The sequence below is a fragment of the Aspergillus sclerotioniger genome (assembly GCF_003184525.1).
Source record: "Aspergillus sclerotioniger CBS 115572 chromosome Unknown BO94scaffold_14, whole genome shotgun sequence".
Classification (NCBI taxonomy): domain Eukaryota; kingdom Fungi; phylum Ascomycota; class Eurotiomycetes; order Eurotiales; family Aspergillaceae; genus Aspergillus; species Aspergillus sclerotioniger.
In genome coordinates this window covers 210,230-222,808 of record NW_020291004.1, presented here as the reverse complement: position 1 = coordinate 222,808, position 12,579 = coordinate 210,230, and the positions used below count along the sequence as shown (strand labels likewise).

At 32.2% G+C, this 12,579-nt stretch overlaps 1 protein-coding gene across 1 annotated transcript; it reads right to left on the bottom strand.

Moving 5' to 3' along the window:
- Positions 1-11,192: 11,192 nt before the first annotated feature.
- On the bottom strand, positions 11,193-12,321 carry BO94DRAFT_565991 (GNAT family N-acetyltransferase; the record flags this gene model as incomplete). The annotated part of the gene is made up of 3 exons (XM_025614529.1): positions 11,193-11,410; positions 11,482-12,042; positions 12,205-12,321. 3 exons carry the CDS (start codon positions 12,319-12,321, stop codon positions 11,372-11,374), a joined length of 717 nt encoding a protein of 238 aa, XP_025467304.1. The 3' UTR covers positions 11,193-11,371.
- Between the last annotated feature and the right edge of the window lie 258 nt (positions 12,322-12,579).

The following is a 12,579-nucleotide window of genomic DNA, read 5'->3' as shown; positions in this document are numbered from 1 at the left end:
AAAATTAGAAGGGTTTGACACTATCACGGTCATCACTAATCATCTTACTAAATATATTTATCTTATACTAAGTAAGATAATAATAACAGTAATATAAATAATAAAACTGTTTCTAGAAAACATTATTATACATTATAGAATATTAAAGTATATTATATTAAATTAAGATAAGTTATTTATCTTAAAGTTCTGAAGATCACTCGCAGATCTTATAAGAATAGAAAAATAAATAATAACAGCTTTGTTACGGACCCCTGCTAGCTGAACAACTAGTAAGGCGGGTATGTCAGGCAGAAGGCCACATCCGGACGGAAGGGGGCTCTTATCGAGGAGGATCCCGACCCGAACCGTCAGGCAGCACGGATCACGTGACCATGGTATACGGACAAGCATGTGGTATACAACATACTATCATGATTTATGACTACTAAGTGGGTATACAACAGACCCGATGGTATATGGAATGGTATACGGGAAATAGATATATAAGGACACTTCTTTATATACTTAGTTAGTTCTGTTTTTCATGCTCAATTCTAATTATCTTTAAGTAACCTATGTTTTGGTAGAAGCTTAGTAATAATACTTATCTGCACTTACTTACGGATAGCTGCACAGTATTATCTAGCCTTACTTCTCTTTTTCTGTTTAGATCAAGTCATCTTTAGATAGTTAATAACCTGACTATCTTTGATTCAGTTCACAAGATATATATCGGAACGGGAGCTAAGCTAATAGGAACAAGAAGAAGTAATCCTAGGGTTTGATATATTGAGTACTAGTCAGTATGAGTATTATCCAGTAATAATTAATCATTATATTAACTATATTGAACATATCGCGTGCGCCTCAGCAGCAGGGCCTGATAATCAAGGAACTAATAGACATGGTCAGTCAGCTATAAGAAAGTATCATGGTTTTAAAACAAAAGAACCAGTTATTTGAAGATTATTTATCAGTTAAATCTGTTAAGGTCTGATCACCCGAGCTATTTGACAGTAAACGAGCGAAGCTTAGAGCTTTCTTGACCCAGTTAGACTTATATCTCAACATAAACAAGGAAAAGCTTAAGAATAAGAAGAACAAGATCTTTTTTATATTTACTTATCTTATTAGAGCAGTATTTAATTAGTTTGAACCGTATATCTGCGAGTGATAAGAAAAGTCAGTAAGTAATCAGGATAATAATATAAAATAATTTTTTACTAGTTATGCTAGATTTAAACAGTATCTTAAATAAATATTTAGAGATATTAATATAGTATAAAATATTAAATAAAAATTATAATAATTTAAGTAAATAAGATCAGTATCTGTATATACTTTAGAGTTTTAGTAAATTATTAATTATCTAGACTAGGATAATAATACTTACATTTCACGATTTAAAAAAGGACTTAAGATAGAGATTTAAGAAAAGATCATTTAGTAAGAACAACTAGATACCTTAGTTAAAATGATTAAAGCAGCTATAAAGATTGATAATAAGCTATATAATTTCAATATAAAATAATAAAAGGATTAATAGACCAGCAGGTCTATATCTTAATATAATAATTAGCCAGATTATTAAGCTAATAATAAAAGGTCAGTATAATCTAGGAGCTTAGGATATGAAGATCTCTATAAACTAAAACCAATAAAGCTGGATGCTGCACAGCATCAGACTCAAGAGACTCAAGTATCTAAGGAGGAACTTAAATGGTGTAAACAAGACTGCTTGTGCTTTAGCTACAGCAAAGTAGGTCATTAGTTAAAGAACTGTAATCAGAAACAGCCTTAGAAGTAATTAAGGACTATGTATCAGGATTAAGACAGAGAAGTCTATAATATTACTGCTATTCAGCACGAAGTTTAGACAGAATCTGTAATGTAGATATTAAATAATAAGAAATTATATATTATTCAGTATAGTTAGCTATTAAAGAACAGGATATATTATGATTAGTTAAGATAATAGGCTACCCCGGATGAGTTAACAGTACTATTTAGTTAATAAAAGGATTGATGATTATCTGTATTATTAGTTTGGACCATAGAAATCAATAATAATAGTTATAAGCTAGTTTCAAGGAATGACTATTCTAGTATAGTTTAGAATGAAGATAAACTGTTAGATAAAGAGTACAGTATACTGTTTAAAGATCTTGAACTTAGTAAGAAGAGACTTAATAAGATACCTGATATTTCTGAAAAACCTTTATCAGAAATTAATAAACTCTATCCATTACAGTGAGACGAGGATAAGAAGAACTAGAAGAATAATTAAAAAAATATTACTTATTAGTTAGACCATATCTTGAAGAAGATCTCAGAGAATCTAGCATGATTTTGTCTAGAGCTCAAGATAATTATACAACATTATCTATATTAGGATTTGAAATGTTGGAAATCATGGAATAAGACTTAGAAAAAATATCTATAAAGATATTCTTATTATCTGGAAGTTTATTTAACATGTAGATAAGATAATATAAACTATTATTATTAGTTATTAAAGATTAGCCAAAAGATAAATATTGTAGAAATAGAGTCTTAGTGTGACAAACCATATTTATATATTTATTTTAAAGAAAGTAAAGATTATTAAAGATATGATAAACTTTCTTAGTTTATATATTATATAAACACATGCTTAACATATCATGATTAAAAGTACATTATTAACTACCAATCTAGAATACTGGAAGTAATTAGGATTAAGATAAGCTACTATTTATGTAATATCTTTAATTGTATGTGTAAAAGATATTAAAGACACTCTTATCACAGATTAATATATTGACTAGCATGTTTTAATGATTAATATATAATATATTATATAATAAAGATAAAAGGCTCAAGATTTTTAAGAAGATATTTATAACAGTTAGAACCTAACTAGCCAGAATAATAGTTAATAATTACAGAATTAGAACCACATCTGAAAATCTAAGCAGTTATATTAGATTAACTAGCCCAAGTACTGATAGATTCTGGAGTAACTAAGAACTTTATGCACCCAGGATTTATATAATAGTTTAAGATATTTAAATAATAGAAAGCAGAATCTGAACCAATTATAAGACTAAATAGAGAGAATTTGGAAACTCTTATATTAATAGTCAAGTCAAGAACTGTATCTATAACTATAAAGAATCACTATAAGTATATAGACTTCAACGTAACACTTTTAAAATAATATAATATTATATTAGAGATTTTATAACTCAGGAATCATAATCCACAGATTGATTAAAAGACTGAGAGTCTCTAATTTATAAATTATGATTATCCAAGATAATATCAGCAAGGACTAGGTATAGGGTCTAGATCTATACAGCCTGCTACTTAGCAAGGAGCTGAAGTAAGGATTAAATAATCTAATAAAGAGAGATTAAGATTACTATAAAAGCCTAACATACCAGGTATCAGAGATAATTTAGAGAAAAATAATATCTTAAGTATAGTTATATAAATAATAGCAGTAACCAAGTCATCACAGAAAGATTAGCTTATGAAATTATCAAAATAGGTATTAACAATAATTAAAGAGTACTGTAAATACAGCATTAACAGCTCTAATATAAAGATTAAGATAACTATCTAGGGACTAGAAGATTTATAGAAACTTCTAGCTGTAGTTAAAAGTAATATACAGATTTTATTACAGTATAAGAGATTCAAGGACTTATTCAAGCAGTTAGAGTAATCTGAATTATCTCAGCATAAAAAGCATGACTATACTATTCTTATAGAGAAAGAAAAGTCACTGGTATATAGAAAGATTTATCTAATATTTAAGAAGAAATTACAGACACTATAAGAATATATTAATAACTAGCTGGTTAAAGACAATATTAGGCCTTTGAAGTCACCAGTAGAACATAGAGTCTTATTTATAATAAAAAAAAACAATAGTTTACAGCTATATATGGATTATTGGCTACTAAATACTATTATAATCAAGAATTAGTATCTGTTATCTTTGATTTCAGAAATCCAAGACAAGATATAAGGAACAAAGTAGTTTATTAAGCTTGATATTATAAATATATATTATTATATATACATTACAGAAGATAAAGAATGAAAGACTATGTTTAAAACAAAGTATAGATACTTTAAATACTTGATTATGTTATTTAGGCTTACTAATATATCAGTATTATTTCAGCAATATATTAATAAAGTTCTTGAAGAATATCTTAACAGATTTATAATTATTTATTTAAATAATATATTAATCTTCTTGAAGACTAAGAAAGAATATATAAGATATATAAGACTAGTTCTATATAAACTATATTTATATTAATTATAATATAAGCTAAAGAAGTATGAATTCTATATACAGAAAACAGAGTTTTTAGGATACTGGATATCTACAGAGAAAATCTATACTGAGCAAGCTAAAGTGCAAGTCATACAGGATTAGCCTTAATCTAAGAATCTAAAAGAACTATAGCAGTTTATCAGATTAGTTAATTACTATTAATAATTTGTGGATAGATACACTATCTATATAATACCATTCTTTGAGCTTATAAAAAAGTTGAAAGAGTACCAGTAGAAAGAACCACAGCAGAGCATATTTAAAGATATTAAGCAATGACTTATTATATTACTAGTACTTGTACAGCACGATCCAGAGAAAGAAATAATCATTGAAATTAATATATTAGACTACACTGTTGGTATGTATATGACGCAACCTAGAGAAGACAGAAAGCTAAGATTGATTATATTTTACTTAAGAAAGTTGGTTCAAGTGGAACTCAACTATGACATTCACGACAAAGAATTGCTAACTATAGTAGTAATGTTCAAGCAGTGGAGGGTCTACCTTGAAAAAGTAAAGCATACTATCATTATAAAGATAGACCATAAGAACTTAACCTACTTCACAACAACCAAAGAGTTGACCAGAAGGCAAGCACGATGGGCTAAGATTCTATCATAATATGACTTCAGAATTATATATTGTAAAGAAGTAGAGAATGGATATATAGATATATTGAGCTGCAGACTAGACTATAAACTAAGTAAAAAAGCTATTAAACCAGCCATCCTGAAGCAAAACACGGATGGATTGATCAGCTATAATAAGACTAACTTAGCAGCAATGTTAGAAATAGGTAGTAACCTAATCAAGTAATTAGCTAAAGATATAAAAAATGATAAAACACTCTAAGAAATGAGTAAGGACTTATTAAACAAGATTATCATTAATAGAAATGGACTAGTACACTTTCACAGATTAATCTTTATATTAATTATAATAAGAATAGAGATTGTGGCTAGGCATTATAATAGACCGCTTAAGGGTTACTTGGAAGTGGAAAAGATAACTGAACTAATTATGAGAAATTATTATATTCTGAACCTTAGACAGAAAATATGTAATTATGTTAAATAATATAAGACTTATATTAGAGACAAGCCTGCGAGGCATTAGCCCTACAGATAAATATAAGTATAAGAAGCGCCACAACAGCTATAAAAATAGATAATAATTGACTTTATTAGTCCACTACTGGAATCAGAAGGATTTAATATTATCATAGTTATCACCGATCGTCTTATTAAATATATCTATCTTATATTAAGTAAGATAATAATAATAGTAATACAGATAATAGAACTGTTTCTAGAAAACATTATTACATATTATAGAATATTAAAGTATATTATATCAGATCAAGATAAGTTATTTATCTTGAAGTTCTGAAGATTACTCGCAGATCTTATGAGAATAGAAGAATAAATGATAATAGCTTACCACCCGCAGATGAATGGGTAAATAGAAAGGATTAATCAGATAATTAAGCAATATCTGAGACATTACATAAACTACTAGTAAGATGATTAGATAAATCTGTTATTAATAATACAGTTTTCATATAATAATACTAGTTACTTGATTATTAGAGTCTCACTGTTTTATACTAATTATAGATATCACTTGAGGTTTCTGGAAACGCTATTAAGAAAGCAGTAAGTTACTGATATAGCTGAGGATATTGTCATATTTATAGGAAGCATGTATTTATAATTGTTTCAAGATATTGAGTTTATAAACTTGTGTAGTAAGATATACTATAATCACAGATATAGAAGGAAACCTGACCTTAAAAGAGAAGAGAAGATGTTCCTACTTTGTAGAAATATTAAGATAAAATGATTAAGTCAGAAGCTTAATCATCACAAGCTAGGACTATTTATTATTGAAGATAAGAAGAGACTGGTTAATTACAAGTTAAGATTGCCAAAATCAATGAGCAAAATTCACCCAGTGTTTTATATCTTATTATTGGAACCTGCACCAAAGAATGCTAGAATCATAGAAAACATGGAGATTGATAATGATACAGAGAAAGAATATGAAGTTAAAAAGATCCTGGACTACAAGAAAATTAGTGATAGATTAAAGTATCTAGTAAAATAGATAGAATATGATATCTCAGAAAATATATGGGAACCTATCAAGAATTTGACAGGCTGTTATCAGCTTGTGGAGCAGTATTACTGATAAACAGGTTAAAGTTTGTCTAGAAAGAAGAGGAACTAACTAACTGAGTTAGACTAGGAGTATCTGATACAGCAGCAAGTTGAGCAGTATTATATTTATTAGCTAGATGCTCTAGCTCTCTGAGATCCTTGGTACTTAGAGAATTCTTATTATCCAGTTATTTTAATATATTTAAATCATGATCTAATATCTAATTATCATGATTCTTCAGAAATCTGTGATGTTTTCGCAACCGCTTTATTTTTGTAAATAATAGCTTAATCTGTTCTTCAGTCTCTTTAATTTCTTGAACTATTCTTTTTTTATTATGTTAAAGCTTATTCTACTTAAAATCACTGTGAAATTACTTTTTATATTTTTAGTCATGATAAGTGCAGGCTGCATAATTTCGGTTTTTAGAATCTATAAAACAAGAAAGATTATGAGAATCATATTAAGTATAGGAAAAGTTGATCTAGATATTGTTATAAATAATCTAGTCAGCTTGCTGATAGTATTCCTTGTAATGATTACATAGAGGTATAATGATCTATCTTGAGAGAAAAGGAAATTAAGGGACTTAGCTGATCTGGACGAGGGACATATATCTTTATGTTCTTGAGGATAAGAATCTTGAAGAAGGGGAGGTGGTGTTACGGACCCTTACTAGCTGAATAACTAGTAAGATGGGTATGTCAGGCAGAAGGCCATATCTGGATAAAAGGGGGTTCTTATTAAGGAGGATCCTGATCTGAACTGTCAGGCAGCACGGATCACGTGATTATAGTATACAGACAAGTATGTGATATATAACATACTATCATAGTCTATGATTACTAAGTAGATATATAACAGACCTGATGATATATAGAATAGTATACAGGAAACAGATATATAAGGACATTTCTTCATATACTTAGTTAGTTTTGTTCTTTATACTCAATTCTAATTATCTTTAAGTAACCTATGTTTTGGTAGAAGCTTAGCGACAATACTTGTCTGCACTTACTTATGGATAGCTGCGCGGCACTATCTGGCCTTACTTCTCTTCTTTTGTTCAGATCAAGTCATCTTTAGATAGTCAACAACCTGACTACCTTTGATTCAGTTCACAAGGTACGTATCGGAACGGGAGCTAAGCTAACAGGAACAGGGAGAAGCGATCCTAGGGTTTGACAAGCTTACCACCTGTAAATAAATAAACAAATAAAAAGAGTTAATTAAATAATTAAACAATATTTAAAACATTACGTGAACTACTAGTAGGATGATTAGATAAACTTATTATTAATAATACAGTTTTTATACAACAATATTAATTACTTAATTATTAAAGTCTTATTATTTTACGCTAATTACAGATATTATCCAAGGTTTCTGAAGACATTATTAGAGAAGCAGTAAGTTATTAATATAGCTAAGAATATTATCACGTTTATAGAAAACATATATTTATAGTTATTCTAAGATATTAAGTTCATGAACTTATACAGTAAGATATACTATAATCATAAATATGGAAGAGAACCTGACTTAAAAAGAGAGAAAAAAGTATTCTTACTCCGCAGAAATATCAAGATAAAATAACTAAGTCAGAAGCTTAACTATTACAAGCTAGGACCATTTGCTATCAAAGACAAGAAAAGACTAGTTAACTATAAGTTAAGATTATCAAAATTAATAAATAGAATTCATCCAGTATTTTATATCTCATTATTAGAACCTGTATTAAAGAATACTAGAATTGCAGAAAATATGGAGATTGATAATAACATGGAATAAGAATATAAAGTTAAAAAGATTCTAGATTATAGAAAGATTAGTAGCAGATTATAGTATTTAATAAAATAAGAAGAATATAATATCTCAGAAAACATGTGGGAACCTATCAAGAATTTAACAGGTTATTATCAGCTTGTGGAGCAGTATTACTGATAGACAGGTCAAAGTTCGTCTAGAAAGAAGAAGAATTAACTAACTAAGTCAGACTAGGAGTATCTGACATAGCGGCAAGTTAAGTAGTATTATACTTATTAACCAGATATTCTAGCTTTCAGAGATCCTCAGTACTTAGAGGATCCTTATTATCTAGTTACTCTAACATATTCAAGTCGTGATTTAACATCTAATTATCATAATTCTTTAGAAATCTGCGATGTTTTTGCAACTGCTTTATTTTTATAAATAATAGCTTAATCTATTCTTCAGTCTCTTTAATCTCTTAAGCTATCTTTTTTTCATTATATTAAAGCTTATCTTACTCGGAATTACTGTAAAATCACTTTTTATATTTTTAGTCATGATAAGTGTAAGCTGTATAATTTTGGTTTTTAGAATCCATGAAACAAGGAAGACTATAGGAATCATACTAAGTATAAGGAAAATTAATCTGGATATTATTATAAATAATCTAGTCAGCCTGCTAATAGTACTTCTTATAATGATTATATAGAGGCATAATGATCTATCTTAAGAAAAAAGGAAATTAAAGAACTCAGTTAACCTGGACGAGGAACATGCATCTTTATATTCTTAAGGACAAGAACCTTAAAGAAGGGGAGATAGTGTTACAGACCCCTGCTAGCTAAACAACTAGTAAGGCAGGTATGTTAAACAGAAGACCATATCCAGACGGAAGAGGGCTCTTATCAAGAAGGATCCTGATCTAGACTATCAGATAATACAGATCACGTGATTATAGTATACAGACAAATATATAATATATAACATACTATCATGGTCTATGATTACCAAGTAGGTATACAATAGACCCGATGGTATATAGAATGGTATACAGGGAATGGATATATAAGGACACTCTTTCATGTACTTAGCTAGTTCTATTCTTCATGCTCAATAACACTGTCTTTAAGTAACCATATGTTTTGATAAAGCTTAGTAACAATACTCATCCGCACTTACTTACGGATAGCTGCGCGGCACTATCTGGCCTTACTTCTCTTCTCTTGTTCAGATCAAGTCACCTTTAGATAGTCATCAACCTGACTACCTTTGATTCAGTTCACAAGGTACGTATTGGAACGGGAGCTAAGCTAACAGGAACAGGGAGAAGCGATCCTAGGGTTTGACATACAGCTAGTATATTATCTGATCTCACGTCACTTCTCTAACCCAGTTAATAATTGACTGAACATATTTATCAACTAATATAATTACTTATTTACTAGATCTACTTCTAACTTATTAATTAATTATAAAAATGTCTTAAGGAGCTTTAAAACTAAGTAAAAATATCTTGACTAGTTATAAACTTAGTGACTTATATAGTCTGCAAACAGCAGGCTATTTCTAGTATAGAGGATTTCCTATTTTAAAAAATATATATTATATTTTTAGAAAGATAGTTTTTTTAAGATAAATACTCCAAGTCTGAAGCCCTTTTTAAAGCAATTCAGTTAATTATTAGATATATTCCTATATTTATATCTGATATAAGTAAGGACTAGATTTAATAAGATACAGAAAATATAGATCTCTGGTAATATAAAGTTTACTAGATAATATATTATTTATTCTTTATTTTATAATATTTAAATAGTATTTTAACCTTATAAAGAGCTTCTTGAGTTACTGCTTTCAGTTTCTTTTATTTTATTTGTATTACTAGTAATAAATGGGTATTATTATAACTGATTTACTATTGTTTAATTTCAACCTATAATAACTTTATTTATTAAGAATTACTATCTCTGTGACTTGTTGTCAAACCCTAGGATCGCTTCCCTGTCCCTGTTAGCTTAGCTTCACTGGTAAACGTACCGTCGAGCTGGGTCGAAGGAGTATCAGGCTGATGACTATCTAAGGGCGACTTGGTCTTGGACGAGAGAAGAGAAGTAAGGCCGAATAGTGCCGCGCAGCTATTCGTAAGTGCGGACGAGTGTTCTGTGACGGCAGCGGACTCACCAGTCACGTGATGCTTACGTCACGCTGTTTGTCCTGTTTGCCTTGATGTCGCCAGTGTTGTAGGAAGCGAGGCCCACAACACTTCGTGTTTCTGTTTTTTCCTCACGTTTGAAGTTCTAGAGTAGTTAGCACCAATACGACCTCATTTTGTGTTGAACGGCCGTCTCAGAACTTACTTGATATTACTATTTTATTTCCTGATTAAATAGAAAGTCTGGCTTTATATATACTATATCTAGTACTTCTACTCATTTAGAAAGCCATATCTAAACAGCTAGTTAGTCAGTAAGCAAGCGTGTCACATGTCTCATTATATTAGCCACTGTATTATTGTCCTTTTCATCCCGCGTAGGCAGAAGCCCTCCTAGCTAGTCAACCAATATCACTCGTTTTTCTTCGGCTTCGTGTCCTAACAGAACTTAATAAAAGCTTAGAGTTTGTGTTGCATATCCCTGGATTTGGATTTCTTAGTACAAGTTGCCCATGCATTGCAAAGAGTATTCTTACGGAGTTTCAATTTTGATTTGGGATGGGTGTGCTCTGTTGGTGAATATATATAGTACGCAGACACATATATATCGGGAGAGACAACAGATGAGAGATATATAAACCCAATATCGCAGATCGGCTTGTTTTTCTATTGAAAAACGATGGTTACGGGGTGCATATACTCAGTCTTAAGAGATACGAAGACATCCACTAATGACCTGGGCCAAGGGAAGAAAAGTAGGGATTGTGGGTTCAAAAGTATAATGAGTATCTACTGTGGCAAACATGGAACATAAGGAATGTATTTGGCATTTGTAGTTCAGATGCTATAGAACAATGAGATGAGAAGTAATTGTTGTAGAGGATGCGTTCGCACGCAGCATAACCAAGAGACTTTTGTAGCAGCAAATCACTGCGAACCACCGACTCCTGGCAAGTGCTCTTAGTACCCAGATAAGTAGTAAAAAGCTACGCTTTAATCTTCGGCTGCCGAATCATACAATACAGCTGATCAAATTAGCCCACCCACACCCCACGGGGACAAACGAAACCATACCAAAGGGGTAGAAAGAACATACCTTACACGCATCCCCCCCATCCACACAATCAATCTCACTCACCAACTCAAACCCCAATTTCTCATAGATAGCCAGATTCGGAAACCCCTTCGAACTCTCCAAATAACACGGCATACCCTCAGCATCTGCCTTTTGAGAAACAATCTCGACTAGCTTCCGACCAACACCCATCCCCCGCATCGACGAATCCACTGCAATCACATTACAGAAGTAATATCCCCGGGGATCCGTCCACACTTTATCATGGGTCTTTTGCTGGCGATCCTTCCACATCCAGTACCGACGGACGTTAAGACCTCCCCGGCCACCGAACTTGATGTTGAAGAATAGCTGTCGGAAGGAGAGGAGCCAGTCCTGGGCCCAGACGGACCAGGGCACGGATTTGGAGGGAGGCTGCGGACTGAACCACCAGCAGACGCCGACCACGCTAGGACCCGCGGGGGGGTACTTGTCGGAGGCGTCTTTGGGGGCGGTGGATTTGGCGATGTAAATGGGCTCGTTGCAGGAGAGACCGTAGAGGAAGTGGGCGGTTAGGGAGGCGGCGTTGCGGTGGATGTTGAACTGTGGATTGGTTATCTTAGGGTGTGTGGGGGGGTATTGAAATTGATCTTGGGGGTCTACATGTACAACTGGCTAGTTGTGTACATATTCATTCGAGGTACCGGGATCCCTGGGACGGGAAGGTGGGGGAATCCAGGCACCTCGAATGGAGGGACTACTTACCCCGGATGGATCGTTAAACACCCAGTGGAAGTACGGATCGTCGGCAAATGCTTTCTGGATGCACTCTACGGCCTCGGGGATGTCCGCTTTCGTTAAAGGGAGGATCTCGATGGCCATGGTGGGTGGTTCTTTTGGTTTGGTTTGGATTGAATAGTTCAATGGAATAATAGATTGGACAGAGATTCAATTCCTACTGGCCCTGCGGATCGGTTGCGAAAGGGCAATGGTGTAAGCGTGAGAATGGCGGCGGAGGGGATAAAGAGAGAACGCCATCTATTGATGGAAGCCGGACCGATGGGCGAGATGATAAGGGGGAGGGCGGAGAGCGGAGAGCGCGGATGGGGATGGATGGATGGACCAGACTGCACGGAGGGA